The following is a 19,491-nucleotide window of genomic DNA, read 5'->3' as shown; positions in this document are numbered from 1 at the left end:
TTTTGGGATGTTTCCTAAAATGTGCACTAACAAGATGTTTGTTTCTGTCAAGGTTATTATTTCAGTAAGCCAGTTAATTGCTGATGTTGTTGGAATCGGAGGAACTAGATTTCAGCAGTCCCTTTCCATCATCAATAATTGTGCCAATAGCGACAGGATTATCAAGGTCTGTTTTGATTCTTCKTTTCATACTGTGGAAAGGCTGCTTGAAAACAGTTTCACAGTGTCTTTTGAAATCACTTCAACTTTTTATTATGCAAAGAATACAAAATGAAAATAGTTACTTAACTTTTCCCCTTTTTCTTAGCACACTACATTCCCTTCTGATGTTAAGGATTTAACAAAACGTATCCGTACAGTACTGATGGCTACAGCGCAGATGAAGGAGCATGAGAATGATCCAGAAATGCTTGTGGACCTCCAGTATAGTCTGGCAAAGTCTTATGCTAGTACACCTGAGCTAAGGAAGACATGGTTAGACAGCATGGCAAGGATCCATGTTAAAAATGGAGATCTTTCAGAGGTAAGTGAATAAAATTGAACTATTTTAAGTTCAATTTTAAGCTACTATATTATTAGCTTCCCAATAAGCTTTCTTGAAATTTAAAATACTATATGAAGTTGTTAGTGTACAATACAGTCAGTGTTTATATTTGAATTTCGATCTGCTAGTAGATTAACCTCAATGGTGAGGTTTTTATACTCCTTGAGGACCACTGTAAGTCATCCCTGATCATTAATGTAAGGCATATGTTTAACTACTATAGCTGAWGTGCAACTATGCCAGGAATCCTCAATATAAACAGTGGAAGAGCCAGACTTAGGGTTTTTTAAATTTTTTTAATTATCAATTGCTAAAACACTTTAAAAGCCTCTCTTTATGTTTCCCTCCAGCCAGCTTTACATGATTAGCTAATTCATGTGACTTACTATTAAAAAAGTACTTATTATTCAATATAATTTTATCTGATTTCACCATGCTGATAAAATATTTCTAAGGAAAGGGGGTAGGGAGAGAGAGGATTTTTGTCATGATCAGATGTAAGTATTTTTATCAGCATACAGAATAAATTCTGTGTTTTGGGAAGTTTGTGCCCTCTGAGAGCAAATATTCCTTCATCACATCACTGAATGTCATAAAAGTGACTGTCAAAAGTGAATGCCATGAAAGTGACTTACACATCATGTGAGAAAATATCTACAAGGAACACCAGATACCACCTTACTTATTAATGTCCTAGTATTCTTTTATTAATGTATCTATTCTTTTATCTATATGGTAACAATGAATAGGGAATATGCAGTACTTCATCTATTATTAGGTTGTGTTTTGAAAAGAAACATCCTATGGTTTTGCTGGGTGCCAAATCTGTTCTCTCAGAAGACAAGTTCCTTCAAATTCCGTATATAGATTAAATCTCTGCTTTTGCTGCTCTCTAATGGGTCTGCCTCCAGTTTTTCTACTACTTATCCTTTTTTTTGGTGTGGGGCAAAAAGATACCAAGCAGGTTAGCAGAAGCACCCACAGTATTGAGTAGAATTGAACAGATAAACTTCTTCTGCAAAACAGCAAAAAAAAAGGGAGTGTAAGAAATTATCTCAGCACCTTAAGTTGCCTTTAGTTGTTCCATTACAACTGTAATTTCTAACATTTGTTCCAATTTCTGTTTTAGGCAGCAATGTGCTATGTCCATGTAGCAGCACTGGTGGCAGAATATCTCACACGAAAAGGTATGATGCTGAAATCTTACTTCCATGTTTATATCTTGCCTTATAGTTACACAACAGCAGCAATTAGTTTGTCTGAGAGAGATGTAGGCAGAAGTGTTCACCAAGGGAAACATTCTGACTTAACTGGAGTGTGTATTCACGTCCTTAACAGCTGCTTCAGTGGAAGCATTTCACRTGAAAGTAAAGCAGGATTTGGGGGAAAGAAATAATTAGCACTTGATGCCACAGTTGATAGGAGCTAAAGCCAGATCCCTTCKAAGCAGCCTTGTCAGTAAGTATTCTTATTCAGTAATGGTGTCTCTGAATGTAGGGAAATTGCAGGAGCAGAAATAAATCCATACAGATTTATTTCAACTCCTGGGTCAGTTATACTGATGCTCAGAATACTGCACTTGTCTTGGTGTGTTATGTCAGCAGCTGGCTTCAGAAAGAGTTAGGATGATCCTTGGTACAGTTTTAGATTGATTCACAATGAAGCTGAGCAGAGTGGAGGGAAAGATAGTTTGCAGTCTAAGTACGTGCCCTGCAAGAGGCACAGAAGCAACAGAGAAAAGCCATCTTGTAGACCTGTGCCTCTGCGTCGTTTCCAACTGCTGTACAAAAGCAAAACTAAAGTGGTCTGTGGACATTAAGTGTTTCAAAGCAAGTCTGCTTACCAAAACATTAGCTCAGCATTGTAATCTTAACAGATTTTTGACAATTTCTCCTAGAGAGTCTAGAGAAGATTCTGGGAAGCTTCTTAGTTTCTTTAATAAATGCCATGTAATCTTCTGTTTTCTCATGATCCTCACTGGGAATTCCAAGACTTTTGATCCTATAGATAAAGTGATGGTGGAAAACTGAGCTGCAGTCTAGGTTCTGTCTTCTTCCATGCCCAATAACAAATAACTGGTGTTGTTTGTTTTGSTTTGGTTTTTGTTTTGTTTTGAACTGTTGTGTGGAAGTTACTTTTGTTGGAAGTTGTTGGAAGTTTATTTCCTGTCGGTGACAACTCAAGTGTCAAGTCAAACTTGTCCCTGTGATATTTCTAGGTCAAAACAAAGTTATCCAGAGATAGCCCAGATATTAGCATTTGGGGGGCTTTTTAAAACCTAGTTATACTTCAATGATAATGTGGATTTTTCTTTTGGTGGTAAGTGTATTTAAATGTCTTCTGCCCCATCTAGCATCACAACATGGTCTCACTTTTCTAGTGAACAGAAGTATTTTGCTGATACTAGATAAATATTAGATAAATATACATATTTTTTACTAGATAAATATTAGCTAAATATAAATATATTTTCTTTTTCAACTATAGGCATGTTTAGGCAAGGTTGTACTGCTTTCAGAGTAATCACACCTAATATAGATGAAGAGGCTTCGATGATGGAGGATGTTGGAATGCAAGATGTCCACTTCAATGAAGTAAGTGAACATAACAATGTTAGAACGGATGCACATTATAAAAAGGCCATTTAATTTTCCAAGTGTTCATTTTCACTCTTGAGGCTGACTAATACGACATGTAGTATCGGTGTTTGCTTAGCCATATTCTCAGCTTAGTACAGAAATAAAAAAACGTATGTGAGATATTTTTCTGATATGGTTTACTTTGTATATGGGGAATGTGTGTGGCAGTTTGACTGTGAAGGCTGTGATTTAGTAGGAATACCTGAAAGATGTAGTGGTGGAAGTCTGGATCTAGAGCTAGGCTTTTCGGTGTTTTGCTCCCAAGCTCTGGTACTGCTTTGCTCTGTAGTTTTAAGACAAATTCTTGACTTGCCTTTTTTTCTGGGAAGGCAGGAGAAGAAAGAATTACTTGAAATGAAAAGTGTCATGATTTTCATTTCCAGAAATACCCAGTAACCAATTGCTCTGTTGATTTCGATGTGCTGTATTCCTGAAAGTTCCAGTACCTCTGATTCAGTGTGGAATGTAGCATATTGCTAAAAGTAAAATGCAAGCTGCTCTGAATAAACCAAGAGTTGTTCCTTTTCTGACTAATGTCGATAGAAATTTTTAATGGAAACCTCCCATCAGTATATGCCTCTACTGCTGAAAGTGTTGGTCAGAGCTAAATTCTTTTACATCTTTTTTCTTCTTGCATGTCTTTATATATTTATGATTATGTGTGGATCTACTCCCTGCAAAAAGGATTTGCTGCAATTTGAGTCACTGAACCCTGCCCAGATTCATTTCCATCTCTCAATATTTCCATGGAATGGAAGTAGCCAAGAATGAAATACAAGCCAGTAGAGTTTGCAAAGGAATTAAAACTTGCCAAAATTCATTTTTCTCTGTGTGCAACTTGTTTTATCTGCAGTAGATTTAAGACTAACTGGTTAAATATTGAAGGAAAAAAAAAAAAAAAAGATTACTATTTTTCAAATAACTTGTTATACTTCATCCCAGGAAGAATAATAATAGGAAAAAAAATTGTTTTTAGTGAGCTAAAAATGATGGATAAGTTAAGATGACTCTAGTCTTACAAAGGTACTTGAAAACAGTAACTACTGCAGAGCAACATAATGGGAATCCTTCCTGCATATGTTAACATGAGGATCATGTGGAATTTCTGTCTTAGACTTGGGATTTTCCTGGATGCCAATCACCGCAGATTCCTTCCCCGAAACAGTTCTTACAAGTAATTTAGAAGGATGATCTCCCTCCATGTTTCTAAATGGGATACCGCCTTWTTTACATTCTTCATGTAGTGTCTTTCTAATTTAAGTGAAGTCTACCTTAAGTCAGGACTGTTGTAGCTTCTTATTTTAAAGAAGTTGCTTCTCAGGCCAGGGTTATTACAATGACTCATTTCCTAAACCAGCCAGTCTAAAAACAAGCGTTTGTTTTGAGTTTTGATGAAGTTGTGTGCATTTTGCTAAGATGTTTTTTTACCTAAACAGCCCATTCTGTAGCATAAGCCTAATTGTTACAGAACTAAGATCTTCTGGGTGTCAGAGATTACATGGCAAAGGCCTGGAACCAGTAATCCTTTCCATCCCGGTTTTTACTCTTCAAGCAGTCTGTAGCAGAACTGTAGCCAGCTGACCTGTGTCAGGTGCCAGATCGTCTTCGAAATAAGTTAACTCAGGTTCATTTTTTTTCCAAAATATAATTCCAAATATATTTACATCACAGATATTAAGTCAATAAGAACGTAACTTGTTATTTATTTCTTTCGGTTGCTTTTTAGCTGTCACCTTCCATGAGAGAGTTTACCCTAATTTGCAAATCTATAAATGAACGTGCTATTCCACAGCACTTTCTGCAAAAATGAGCCTGTTTTGTAAAGCTTGAGTCTTCCCACAGGAAAAGTAATTYAGACTTTCAGATGCCAGAAAACGATCCTGTCTTCTGTGTTTATGTTCTAGCTGCACAGTAAAAGCTGTGGCACAGTTCCAAACAGGAAGGGTGATTCTTGTTTCTTTAAAGTGAATCCATAAAATTCAAAATGTTTGTCTCTTCATTCCATGCATATGAATGCCATGGTAAAAGAGAAATTTGTAGTACAATATTACTCCAGGGGAAAGCTTTCCACAGTCAGAAAACACATTCAAATTGTATCACTTACACATTCTTAGATGTATAACTTTAGAGATAAAACTGAGAAGTCAAGGAAATTATAATTCTGGTGATATTATACATTGAAGAACTGCAGTTAGACTTTTTCTCACTCAGTTTCTCAGATTCGAGYAAGAGGAGAATTTATTAAAGAAAAAACGATCAGGATATTTGCATCTCCACTATTTTTTTTTTGATCAGGAAAGAATATTATATCCTCCTTAGTAAGATTCTTCCACAGACAGGAAAAAGATGGCCATTAGTGTAAGCTGTTTATTGAGCACTAGTTTCCAGTACAAAGGGAGGCTGTCCAAGCTTAAATTAGTGAAAATCTTAAAGCCTAGTATTTGTTCTCTCTAGAGGAGAGTTCCTCTATCAAAGTTGTTCCTCATGGAAGCTGGGGCTCTTGGCACCCAAAGGAAAGGCCCAGGTGGCTTTAAGGGGTCCCCAGGTGCCACCTGCCAGAGGCTGCCGCTGCTGCTGGTGGCTGCTGGGGAGGAGGGCAGGGAGTCGGGGCAGGCTCTGCCSTCGCAGGGAGGTGCTGCAGGTGAGCGCCAGGGGTTTGTCCTRGGTGGCTTCAGACCTTTCTGTAAGGCACTCTGCTTTTTGCTCTTGGCCKTTTCTGGTGGTTAAGTATGTTAATGTGTTTTACAGTAGTTCCTGTTTTGTTTTGAGAATCTGATAACTGAATTGTATAGAATGAGTTTAAGTGTCCGATGTTTGATAGGTAAACATGCACTATAAAGTTGCTTTTAGRCTTTATGTAGGTTCACGCTCTTATCCTTGAGTCATAAATGAGTAAATATTTAACCAGATCTTTTATTTCACAATGAATATCAGTAAATGATTGGCATGGTAGGGTTAGAAGTTTCTTCTCGGAATATCAAGGTGAGGAAGGCTTAGTTCTGCCTACTAAAAATGCAACAATAGTTAGTAACCTTTAAAAACTGATCCACTGGGAACCTGAAGGAAATTTTCTGTAGTATGAGTATGGAYAGCAACAGGTTCAAAAGTCACTCGAGCTCCAAGAAATATTACCCTCTTCTGCCATATCACTAAAAAATGCAGTTGGATCATTTACCTCCAAGTAATAAAAAATGATATAGCAGAAATATTATCTGGTCATCTTATGACTRTCTTACTGATAGTAAATAGTACTGATCCGTACTGAAGTACTGATATACTTGCAGTTGTGTTAAGCTAGTGAGTGAAAATACTCTTTGGCATAATATCCCATGGCAGGCACTCCCTTCTACTTGTTTGACTCGCTATCAAGGATAGAATGATCTTTGGAAATATTTCTGTTTTCCTAATTTTGTGTTATGCTGTAAGCAGACAATTTGAGAATGTTTTTAGAAGAATGAACATGTATTTCAGGGAAACACAATTATTCTACAATGATATCTGCAAAAGGAAAAGATGCTGGCATTGCAACAATCAATCAATATACAGTGTAATTCAATATATTAAAGCTCTTTAATAAAAACAGAAGTAGATACCAAAATGCAAGAGCCTTTAAGTTTGCTGATAGGGTGTATTGTTCAAGTGTTGAGCCTCAGGCTGATATGTTCAACACCAGCAGCATTCCTGCTCATGGAATCGAGTGTGCCTTTGTCTGCAGCAAAGTGTGCCCATGGGACCCAAGGGAGGGAAATGACTGACACCTTGGACATTGGAGACCTCAAAGAGAAGGAATGGATGACARAAATCTCATAAATGCAGAGTGCTGCGTCTGGGAATAAATCACCCAGTGCAGCAGTACAGGCTGGGAACTGAGTGCTGCAGGGCAGCAGCTCTGCAGAAAAGCCCCTGGGAGCTCCTTGAGACGAGCCTGAATGGAAATCAGTGGTGCTCTCTTGTGGCAATAAAAGCCAACTGCATTCTGGCTTGTACAGCGTAGTTGGCAGTCGAGAATAGTGCTTTTTTTCCSCACTCTGTTCAGCAGTGGGATTCCGGTGATCTGGAATCACAGAATCCCAGAATGGTTGAGGTTGGAAGGGAGCTCTAGAGATCATCCAGTCCAACCCCCCTGCTCCAGCAGGGACACCCAGAGCACAGGGCTGCATCCAGGCAGGTTGGGAAGATCTCCAGAGAAGGAGACTCCACAGCCTCCCTGGACAGCCTATTCCAGGGCTCTGTATTTGATCATTTACAGCCAGCACAAGGTGGGCAGCTCTCAGAAAAATGCCCAAGCTACATCCAAGCACATATGAGTGAGGTAGAAGCAGCGCCATATGTTGTAGGTAAACTAACCTTCACGCTGGAGCAGGTCGTCAATAAACTGGGAGCGACTTTGGTGAGCCTGCGCATTGGCCTTGCCAAGGGGCGARTGGGCCACAGCCTTCTGTGCGTCACCCTTGCTCACAGCCCTGGTGTGTCAGCAGGCCCCAGGGCCTGGTCTCCATTAGCTCTTCCCTGCTACCTGCACCCGKGCACAGACCATCTGACACAAACTGTGAGACTTCACTTCAGAATCAGCTTATCTTCAGAAAAGCAACACGCTCAGGATTGTTAAGAGTACAGCAGCTTGGTGGTCGAGATAGGCAGCAGCTGAAGAACAGACTGATTTTGTTTCCTCGTACTKCTCTCTCAAGAGTAGAGCTAGGAAAGACTTTTCACTTCCTGAGTTCCTCAGTATACTTCCTCTCACCTAACACCTTTGTGAGTGAATGTGTTATGTGAATAGAACTGCTGTTCCCATGAATAAGCAGGAGGCTTCATTTTGGTTTCCAAGCATTATTACAGAGCTAGGTTTAGAGGTACGTCAGTACTTGCACTCGGGCCTCACTGCTGGGTGCCTCAGGCCGCACCGCAGGCCTCCTCGCTCAATGGAGCTTTTTCACAAGTTTATTTTTACTTATCACAGTCTTCAGATCCCTATCTGCTACTAACACAAGGGACGATATTTGTAGTGTCTGGGCAACTTTGAAGTACAAGGCCTATTTTTAGAAATTACRTCACTATTTACAGACCKAAATCCAAGTATCTTTTTCAGACGATGCAGACTGGATCCACAGAGATAGTGAGATGTTTCATTCTCAGCGAAAWCAATGGGGATTAGACTTGCATTTCTTTTGATATAGTTGGACATAAGTCTCCTTGGAAAACAGGATAAAAATTCTAAATCATACAGGCACTCTGCAAATAATATTCAAGAAGCCTGTGCCCAGCATTTCCTTCCTTCCAGGTAGTTGGGGAAGAACCAGCCTTTGGTTACGGTTGCACTGAGAAAGAAGTGGTAATGGTCTGATTGCACACAGGGAAAAAATCTTGCCAATAAGAGTGATTAAACACTGAGCTGGGGATCCCAGAGAGGTGGTGGMATCTCCATCTTTAGAGATTCTCATAACCCAGCAAGCTGAACCCTGCACAACTTGATCCAACTCTAGGGAGCTAACCCTGCTGTTTTTCAGTAAGAACTTGGCCTAGGTTGCCTAGAGAGGTGCCTTCCAATCTCAGTCATTCTAGATTACTCTGAAGAGCAGTTCAAAATTCCTRTACATACAGTTCCAATATATATATCTGTTATCCCTTTGCCTATGTGAAAACTCAGTTTTGTATTTCTCCTTGGGTTTACAAAATTAAATACAACATACCCATTGGAATCTAGTGTTCTTATAACAATATTGTCCGATTTAGTATAGGTAAAAGTTTAAAAAGAAGTTTTAGCTACAGCTCTGTAAGTGATGATGCATGTTATATTAATACTATGCCTGCGGAATAGTCTTAGGCAGTACCTGAGCTTCATGATTTTAAGTATACTTCTTGGTGTACAGTAGAAAAGAGTTTAAAGTATTAAATAYGCAAACATATACTCTATTGTTTACTTGTACAAAACGATTTTAATACTTTTGCTGGAGGAGAGCACAGAATTTAGATGGAGGGAAGCAAAGAGAGCTTTCTACACTAAAGAAAGGTTTTCAAACAATGCAAGTGTTGAAAAGAGAACTCTGGTATTGGTGCAGAATAGCTATTTGCRCAATTAATGCTCATTTCTAAATGTGATATTCTCATGATGCCTTTGCATCAGGTGAAAGAATAATACAAATCAGAATAATAATAGAGCTTCAGATTTATCTGTTAAGTGAAGAAGATGCAGGTGGTATGTGAGTAACATAGAGAAGGAATTCTTAAGCCAGTGATTTAAACAAAGTGAGTTACTGAAAATGACTGACAAATCTTACCATAATAGCTTAAAATTCTAAAAATCATCTACTGGGATATGTGGTTGGCAATGGCTTTATATAATTTATGTGATGGTTTCCTTCAGAATTATTACAGTCAAGTGTTCTATTCAGTGACCTTTTAAGGTAAAAACTTTTGTGATGAAAAAGAAAACACTTTGAAGAAACATGTTCAAAGATAAGAGAAGTTTGGGTTCTCGTGTAGGTGTCACTTGTAGACTTCAAGARTAAAGAAAAATGCTGTATACAGTAGATGCAAGGTTTACATGTGTACACTTGGAACACTTTTTTGTTTGTGTCCTTTTAGCATCATGTAATGGACACAGTAATTTTGAAATCACCATGTATAAATCATTTTGTTTTGAGGCATGCTCTTTTTTCTTGGGAGAATTTCCATATGATTATTGGGCTTTTCCCGAGCAATGAATTGTTTTTATTTTTCAAATGTTGTATCCAATTTAGGATGTGCTCATGGAATTGTTGGAGCAGTGTGCTGATGGACTCTGGAAGGCAGAGCGTTATGAACTGATTGCTGACATCTATAAACTTATAATTCCCATTTATGAAAAACGGCGAGATTTTGAGGTACCAGATCTCTTCTTAGAATATTTGAGGGAGGGCATAAAGAAACCCAGGGTCTTCTGCTATGAGTGCATGATACATTGCACCCCCAGAGCAAAAAATWTATTAAAATTGTAACTGAAAAGGAAATTATTTAAATACGCCAATTTTGATTTTAAAATATAAAATATTTTGTTGAATTATAAATAATATTTAAGTTTTTCAGTCTGATACAAGTGCTAAGCCCATTGCTGACATTTTATAAAGTATTCTTTTCAGTTGGTATTAACACTAAGGACATGATTCATAATGGATTTAAGAGTACTAAGGAGTCATTTGCCTTGATATGTTATCTGATGATTGTTTTCTCTTGCTTGTAGAGGCTCGCCCATCTGTATGACACTCTTCATCGMGCGTACAGTAAAGTAACCGAAGTCATGCATACAGGCAAGAGACTGCTGGGAACTTATTTCAGGGTAGCTTTCTTTGGACAGGTGAGCAGGATCTAAGTATCATTTCTTTGTGGTATGCAGTAAGAAAAAGCTTCCTCTGTTTTGGAAGATGTGCTATGTCAGAGCCTTTATTGATAACCAAGACGTGGAAAGCCCAGGAAATATGTTCATTAGAAAACATAAACAGAATTGCTTGTTATGTTTAATCAATCCCAATACAGTTTCTTCTTTATCTTCCTCAGTAAATTTTTTGCTTTTTTCTTTTCCTTTTTTATTTACTCTCTTAAGGCAGCGGTAAGTTCTCTGCAATGTCAGTTCTTAGCAATGTTTTGACTTAACGTCTTCAGTGCTGCAGTGTGATTTGCAAGATTGCTTCTTAGATTGCTCTGCATTTGTAGCCATTGCAATTCAAAAAATAACATTCAGTTCCATATAGAGAATAAATCACTCTTTTTTTTTTTTTTTTTTTTTTTTTTTTTCCTGTGCATCAGTATTGCATGCTTCAAAAAAAATGTTCTGGCTCTGTAAATAGACAGCTGCACATGCTCTAGTACATGTCTACACTGCATATCTATCAATATATCACATTGTAACAAAGTAATACACTTTCTACATGCATAGCCCAGTTGTTAATTGTTGAGCTGAGCATGAATACTCTGAGCAGTAGTATAACTTTACATGTATTTTGTTGTCTTTTATAACTTTATAGCAATACCAGTTTACAGACAGTGAAACAGATGTTGAGGTAATTACAGTAAGCGCTTACAAAGCAAGCGATGCAGTAAAAACTACTGCATTTTGGCTTAGTTTGATGTGGGTATTTTTGTCAGTCTAGCCTGTGTTTATACATGATCTGTTGTGCTTTTCTATTTTGTCTGTTTCATTTTATGACAAAAATACTTCATCTCTGATTTCAAACATGAACTCAGACATGGCTTGTTGCTCGAAACAAAATACCTGTTTCACTTCCCACGTGCTCGCTGTTGGATTGAGTTGCAGTTTAAAAACAAATGATTTGTGAGTTGAACAAGCTTATAGTAGTATAGTACAACATAATATTAAGAACCTCAAATAAATGAAACCTCATTTTCTGGAATTGAAYTTGCATTACTACATACAGACAATTTTCATATTAGTTTTATGTAAGCTATTGTCCGGATACTCGGCTATGAAGCAGATAGTCCTGATGGACAATGAGATTTCTGTTTTGGCAAGTGAAACAGTTCTGAAAACTCACTTTTAAATAAAAGTGACAATTTTTTTATCTCAAAGGCGTGGCACACCATAAAATTACAACAGACCTTTTAAAATTGTAAGTTTGTATGCTTCCATTATCTTTCACTCATTCTGTAGTAGATAATTACGTTTTTCTGTCTTTTGATTCCCTTAGGAAAATGTTTYTACATAGATTTTATTTTCTGTTTATTTACTTTTGCTTGAAACCTGACGTTAATTGTTTACATTTGCTTTGAACCACAACCATTATTTTCATCTTAATCGTGTCCAATATTTTTTCAAGATTTTGATTATTTTGTTTTTTTTACAGGGATTCTTTGAGGATGAAGATGGAAAGGAGTATATTTATAAAGAACCTAAACTCACTCCTCTTTCGGAAATTTCTCAAAGACTACAAAAACTCTACTCTGACAAATTTGGATCTGAAAATGTCAAGATGATCCAGGATTCTGGCAAAGTATGGTTTTTATTCTCTCCAAGAAAATTCTAATATATAACTTTCTTTGTTAGATCTATCTGAAATATTTTGGGACAGCTATCCTTTATTCATTTGATACAAACATGCACGTCTRAAACTCTGCTAGTTAAAGGACATAAGAGAAATAATCACCTTCCATTATGTTTGAGATTAAGAACAGACAGAMAGATTAATTTTCAGTGTCACTTCTCTAAATAATTTTTATTACTGTTATTATGATTTTATTAGCATTACCTCCTTTTTTTTATATTTAGCTGTACTTCTTGCCAGATCATGCACAGTAATTCTTTGGAAATTTTCCCTTTTGTGCACATGAAGACCAGAGTCCAAGAGCCCAAGCTCTGCTGAAATAATAAATGGATCACTCTTCTAAATAAAGGGCCATATAAAAATAGCATTTTAATTCTCTGTCATCTCTGAACCACATCCTGAGTCCGTTCATCTTTACAAGTGCTTGAATGGTAGAAACAATTGTTCTCGTGAAGTTATCRGGTAAAATCTAGGAGCAAATGGCAATTTTGCCAGTGTGGAGTTAGGTCTAGCTAAAGTCTCCCGAGACCCTCATGCATTATCCTCTTTTAACTGTGACATGCAGATATCTTTCATATTTATCCRGCTGTGGAAACAAAATGAGCTAGTTTGCAGTCCTCAAAAGTGAATCCTACAATATTCCCTGATGTTTTCCTGGAAGATTTTGTGGGCACCCAAAAATTAGTTGGGCAACCAGAAAGGGAGATTGCCTTCTGGARATGCTATTTTCGAGTATTTAAAATGTAAATTTGTATTTTTGGTTATTAACTTTTTATATCTCACTAACAATTTTTGGCTTCCAGTCAACTTTTTTATCGGCAAACATGGAGGGCAAGTATTTGTTTCTGAATTTCTATTTCTATGACTTCTTTCTAGAAATCCAGTATTTGAGTGATGTTGCCAGTGTAGGTAAAATTCCATATGATGTTTTGTTTACAGCTCTGCATATAGCAAATAATGTAAATAGTTGCATTAAAAAAATGCATGCCTCTGTGTTGTCATCATGTAATACCTAGAAATTGAAATCAAAGCAATGCATTGAGAGCATTAATGTTGATTCTGTTTCTATAAATTTATAAGAGAYGAGGCTGAATTCAACTTGTGCAGGTTGTGTGACTACAAATAAGTTTACTTTATTCCCAACATAACTATTGATTTTTCTTGTGTTCTTAAGGTAAATCCTAGAGATTTAGATTCAAAGTATGCCTATATTCAAGTTACTCATGTAATTCCCTACTTTGAAGAAAAAGAGTTGCAAGAAAGAAAAACAGATTTTGAGAGGACTCACAACATCCGTCGTTTTATGTTTGAGATGCCTTTTACTCAGGCTGGTAAAAGGCAAGGAGGAGTGGAAGAACAGTGCAAGCGACGGACTATTTTGACAGGTACTAGCTGCAGGGAATTTGYCATTTGAAGAGAATTGCTTGTTTGTTTGTATACTTAATTCTTAATACTATTTCTTTTCTATATAGTGTATTTTTTCAGAAAATCATTTTGATTTCACATATGACTTGGAAATGACAAGAATTGTAAGATATACTGAAAAAGTTAGACAAAATTGTTAAAATGAGTACGTACTTGAGAGTAGCATTCACTGACATGCAAACAAAATGATGTTTTGAAAGTCATCRTGTATTTCTTAATCATTAAGCTTTGGGAAAAGAGACTAAATTCACATGTTGAATAGGCTTTAACTAGTCCTCACTTCAAAAATATTTTTCCTTKTTAATAATGGAATATGTGGGTCTCTTCTCCCSCTTTCCTGTGCCCAACTTTTGAATCATTATGAATCATTAAAATCATATGAATCATTAAAAATAGTGTTTTTATTCTACCTATTTTCAGCACCCTTTACAGCCTTTGGAATTGAAAAAGGCCACATGGGTTCTCTTGATTTAAAAACAGCAGGAAGAAGTTGAGTGCAGTTCCGTTGCATTGTGGCTTTGTCCTGAACACTGAGCTGTAGGTTCTTGTTTGGTAGCTTTAGAGAGGAGATGCTACACACCTTCCTCCCCGTAGGCTCAAGCTTCAARGGTGTTCAATTCACTGATACAAAACATTTTGGCATTCTAAGGTAGATAAATAGAAGTTTATAATGTCTTTAGTGATATTTTTTTAGAAACCAGGTTTTGTGAAATAACACGTTACGCCTTAAATAAAAATAGCAGAATTAATATAGGTAATATAATTCAGTTCTGTTTGGGTACTTTCACTGCATTTATAGTTATCCCTTAAAATACATTTCTAGTTCTGAAAACTAGGTTTTCAGGTTAGCTTCTTCAAAGAATAGCCCATTTAAATGATTTTGGTCTGTAATCTTCCAGAATTGCTATACTGGAGTCCAGTTTTCCCTTTTTATTTATTTATTTATTTATTTTTAAGGCCAGTTGATCTCCAATAAAAGCATGGGTATATATCACTATATTAGTATAGTAATAAATGCAATTGAAATAAATGAGTTTATCATATCAACTGACTAATATTAATACCTTGCTATTTTTTTAATTCTCCTTTTTGAGATATGTGCATTATAAGCACTTTTTATAGTTCTTCTGCAATTCTCACATGAAATAAATTCTACTAATTCTAGTTGTAGTAATAATAATATTTTCTTATTTTTGTAATGCGGGCAATGCTATAATACCTTTTCAATATTTTGTCCCCACTGTGTAGYATTTTCAAGTGACAAATTATACARAATGTGGTTTTCCCCATAAAATTGCATGGCAATACACATTACTTTAGACAGCCCTTTTTCTGCCTGTGTTCATCTCCCTTCTGTCCATAGCTATCCATTGTTTCCCATACGTGAAGAAGCGCATTCCTGTCATGTACCAGCACCACACTGATTTGAACCCAATTGAAGTAGCCATTGATGAAATGAGTAAAAAGGTTGCAGAACTCAGGCAGCTTTGCTCTTCAGCYGAAGTAGATATGATCAAATTGCAGCTGAAGCTCCAAGGAAGCGTGAGTGTTCAGGTAAGACCATAGAGTTTGTGGTTTCACTTGTTTCTGTCCCTGGATTATTATACAAGCAGCAGGTCTATCATTAGTTTCTCTTCTGTATATTTAAGATTGGAAATGTGGTCAATATATGAAGTTATTTTTGGAGGAGGAAAAACAGGAAATTGTTCAATGTTTACATTGATTTTTTCTGACAGTKATATAAAAATAGGTCTGCTCGGATTGGATTCAACATGATCATTATTGCTTTTGTGTTCTGGCAAGATCCCTAGGGAGCTGAAGAGGCAGTGCCAAAAGATAGGACGAGGAGAATGAAAGAAAATTCACTGAGCAACAGTTTGGTTTGCCTAAGGAAGGCAAGAACCAAATGTAGTAGAAAGCAGCCATCACATTCATCAGGGTAGGATATATACAGTGATCACAGCATATACACATCAATATTTAAAGGACCTTAAGACTGCAAAGGTAAAATGAATTTGCCAGTTCGTATAAAAGGCAGAGTAAACATGAGGGTGAGAAGGGAGGGRCTGGTACCCCGAATACGAAAGAGTAATAGGAGCTTTCTTCTGTGAGAACATACTTAAAATTATTAGAAACAGAATTTGAGTTGAAAATAGCTGAATCTACTTTTTCACACACCTGCTGTAGTAGCACAATTAAATTTCTGCTAAGTAATGCTTAATTTTCAGTATGGAAGACTGTTTCCAATAGATAAGCAGACCAAACAGGAGTTGTCTTGGCTCTGTTTGTCCCTTTGTTTCCTTTCCTAATTTCATAAATATCTGTAACTAATTGGCAATGTTAAAGTTACGTTGTCTTACTGCCTCGTCTTTGAAGTGATCTGTCTGTGCCAAGAAATGGTCATACAAAGGGCTGTCCTGCTCTTATGTTTCAACTCCCACAGTTGTTCAGCTGTTTTGAAGTCAGTATATCCTAAGAAAAGCAAATCAAATAGAAACTTACAGTATCRATTATTGCTGAGACAGTATGGTTAAACAGAGAACTTGCTCTATTTTGTAATCTTCATTCTTTTTTAGGTTAATGCTGGTCCATTAGCATACGCAAGAGCTTTCTTAGATGACACAAACACCAAAAGATATCCTGACAATAAAGTGAAACTACTGAAGGAAGTTTTTAGGTATATATATATATATATGTTTTCTTTTCTTTTAAGTTTTATATATATTTTTATTTATTTTAACTGAGATGGTAAGATTCTTTTATTTTAACTTTGATCATGCTCTGAATGCATTAAAAGACTGGTATTTTGAATTACTCTTTTGGAGTAATTCAGTTCTCCCCAATACTTGAGGTGTTTTTATTATTATTTTATGTAAATCAGGCAATTTGTCGAAGCTTGTGGACATGCTCTGAGTGTAAATGAACGACTTATAAAGGAAGATCAGTTGGAATACCAAGAAGAAATGAAGGCTAATTACCGAGAAATGGCAAAGGAGCTGTCTGAAATAATGCATGAACAGGTATRTGCTAAGATTAAATTACAAAAACATCAGCATTCTGAAAAGTGGTAGTGTGATCCCACAAAGAAAAATATGTACTATGCTTTACATTAAGGGTTTTTGCTGTTTGGGGTTTTATTTCTGTTCAAATTTAATCACATCATGGAATTCTGTAACTTGGTCAGTGTTTCCATCCGTGAATTTCCTTCAGAGGCTTCTCGACCTTCAGAATTAAGTCTTCCTCACCAAGAAAATAAGTGCAGCTGGCACCAGCTCCAAACTCTCAGAGAACAAGATATAAGAATTTGCATCTGGGAGCWATAGCTTCTGACTTCAGAGGCAAAGTTACCATCCCCAAGAAGGCAGAAAGGCTGAAAGTTGATGCTTAATCYCTACCTTCTTGAACATTTTCTTTATTACTTCAGCTTCATTTTCTTTTATTGACTATTATTTCTGTAATCTTCTCCCAAAGCCATCCAATGATTCATAGTTCTTAACCTTCAAGATAGGTATTTCTGAGTCACAAGGAATAGCCATGTTTTCTGATAATATATCACATTAAAACTAAATACTTCTGTGAGGTTTTCTGAGATACTGGATCACAGTTTCCTCTATTTCAGAACAGGAACCAATGCAGTCCAGTCTAGATGAAAAGCTGATACAAAGAGCTCTGTGTTTCCCTTGTCCCTAACAATGACTTGACTTTGGAATCAAACTCAATGTGCAAGAGCACTCCTGAGCCTGAGGCCTGCAGTGCAGCTGAGAGCTGAATTGTCAAGGAATGGGGCTATGGAAAAGCTTGTAATGCCTGAAACTTCAGGAATAAATCAAATAGTTCACAAGGGAACAAGGAAGAAGGGGCAAACAACTGAATCCCTTAGTGAGTAGCATAGGAAAGTACAGCCAGGGCTCTTACGCTCTTATCCTACCACTATGTTTGTTTCTGCAAATGTAATTTAGGTGTAAATAAGTTAATGAAAGCACCCTATGTAACAAGTAGACTGATCACTTGCTCAGAAGATTTAGGATCATGACAGCCTTCACTGCAATCTTTAAAATGTCACATTTATGTGATACTGATATATTTGAAAATAAAGCTTCTCACAATGTTTACTCTAAATTCGTTGCAAAAACTTAGCTATCTTGTGTTAGTGTGGTGTTTAAATGGTTACAGAAGCTTTGTTATGAAGAATATTTTATAGAAAATAGTCTTAATGGACTTCTCTTTTTTTTCCTGTGCTGCTTGCAAACATGGTCAGATGGGATGGTAATCAATTTTCTTTATTTCTGCTGTTTCCTTATTTAATTTTATATAATTCCTTTTAGTCAAGGGTTAATGTTTATTTTCATTATAAAAATTGTACCTAGTTCAAAGCAAGTTTGCTCTTTCTTTGCTCATAGTAGAGCTGGGAGTAGTGATTTCTGCAGTCAGCTTTTTCAAGTCTTTTTAGCTATCATCAGAGAAAATGCTGTCACACATACAATGAGTGGAAAACTTGGAGTCTTTTGGAAGGAAGGAATCTAGTTCTCCTCAGCAGTGAACAAGCATCCCTAGAGCCAAAATCTCACCTAGGGCCCACGAGGTTGATAGGTCTGACACTTTGTAATGTTACCATCAGTAAATTTATAGCTGCTGAGAATAAAGGGGGGKTCAGCTGCTCAGCTTATGTCATTTTTATAAATGTTTGTGTTATCTTGGTAAATTTATGTTTTTCTCGTTAAGATTACCCCTGTTGAAGAAAAGACCAGTGTAATGCCGAATTCGCTGCACATTTTCAACGCCATAAGCGGAACACCAACAAGCACAACAGTTCATGGGATGCCCAGCTCTTCATCAGTTGCATGATAGTTTTGTAAAGGAAAGTACGCCTYGGTTTTTGTTTTTAAGTCTGTGGATTTGCTTCATCGTTTGCAAACTCAGGAGGAATTTGAAGCTACATGTGGGGCACGTGCAAGCTGCGTCATGCCTACAGAAGCCTGAGCACTCTTAAATCTCGGGGCAGGCAGTGATCAGCTAATGCAGTTAGTGGTAATAGCCTTTTAGAGTAAGTAAAGGGGGGTGCACATGTATTTTTTTAATTCTGCTAGTAACATTTAAAAACATTCATGAYGTCATCGCAGAAGTGCGTGTTGGGAAATTAAAAAAGTGGAAGTTAATTTTCTTTTTCATTAGGAAGTATTACTAAAATGAATTGCACATTATAAAAATTGTCGTGGGATGTAGTTTTGCAGATATGTAACATTCAGATGTTCTTTTTGTGTATGGCACAGAGATTGATTCCAAGGACAAGAACTATTTTGGGATGAGACAGAGACACTAGTTTTATGGGTTTAATGGAACTGACAACTGTAGCTTTTGTACCATTTGCAAATCGTTGTGCTTTATTTTATACCTCGTTGCATTTTGGAAGTATGTGAGCTTAAATCTTACTAAACAACTAAATACAACCAAAGGTCTGTATTAATGAACACCAAGCTATACTAAAATATCAATAGTAGTTAATTGCTGTGTACATATTGTTTGTTAATACAGTCCATACATTCTGTACATAAATGTATTACATTTCTAAGCATTTTTTAATATTCATACCAGCTCTTAGCCTTCTGCTTCCGGGTTATTGTGAAAAGTTGCTCATTCCAAGTACATGCAGATTTTCCAGTCCATTTATTCCTGTATATAAATAAGTGCAATATAAGGATGTATACAGTCTTTGCTATGTTAGGTTTATATGCAGTTATTAAAAAGCTAAAACAGCAAAAAACGTTTTTTGCCAAAGCAATGGAATATGTAATTGGTGATCATAGTTACTGTGGTAAATAGTGGTATAATTTAAAGCTTTTCCCATATT

The 19,491-nt window shown here is 36.6% G+C and overlaps 1 protein-coding gene across 1 annotated transcript in view; it reads left to right on the top strand.

Moving 5' to 3' along the window:
• Window positions 1–19,169, top strand: part of LOC112950219 (dedicator of cytokinesis protein 9-like) — a 42,368-nt gene extending 23,199 nt beyond the window's left edge. The window contains exons 16-27 of the mRNA XM_026042708.1: window positions 53–166; window positions 308–523; window positions 1,674–1,731; window positions 3,032–3,138; window positions 9,924–10,046; window positions 10,403–10,516; window positions 12,021–12,167; window positions 13,393–13,603; window positions 15,007–15,197; window positions 16,220–16,320; window positions 16,525–16,663; window positions 18,366–19,169. Coding sequence (XP_025898493.1) covers window positions 53–166; window positions 308–523; window positions 1,674–1,731; window positions 3,032–3,138; window positions 9,924–10,046; window positions 10,403–10,516; window positions 12,021–12,167; window positions 13,393–13,603; window positions 15,007–15,197; window positions 16,220–16,320; window positions 16,525–16,663; window positions 18,366–18,488 — 1,644 coding nt within the window. The 3' untranslated portion in view covers window positions 18,489–19,169. The remainder of the gene's footprint in view (window positions 1–52; window positions 167–307; window positions 524–1,673; window positions 1,732–3,031; window positions 3,139–9,923; window positions 10,047–10,402; window positions 10,517–12,020; window positions 12,168–13,392; window positions 13,604–15,006; window positions 15,198–16,219; window positions 16,321–16,524; window positions 16,664–18,365) is intronic.
• Window positions 19,170–19,491: the final 322 nt, after the last annotated feature.

This window comes from Nothoprocta perdicaria, unplaced genomic scaffold, assembly GCF_003342845.1.
Source record: "Nothoprocta perdicaria isolate Ctin4 unplaced genomic scaffold, notPer1 scaffold_311, whole genome shotgun sequence".
Taxonomy (NCBI): Eukaryota; Metazoa; Chordata; class Aves; order Tinamiformes; family Tinamidae; genus Nothoprocta; species Nothoprocta perdicaria.
The sequence above is the reverse complement of the archived record's forward strand: the minus strand, read 5'-3'. Positions and strand labels throughout refer to the sequence as shown.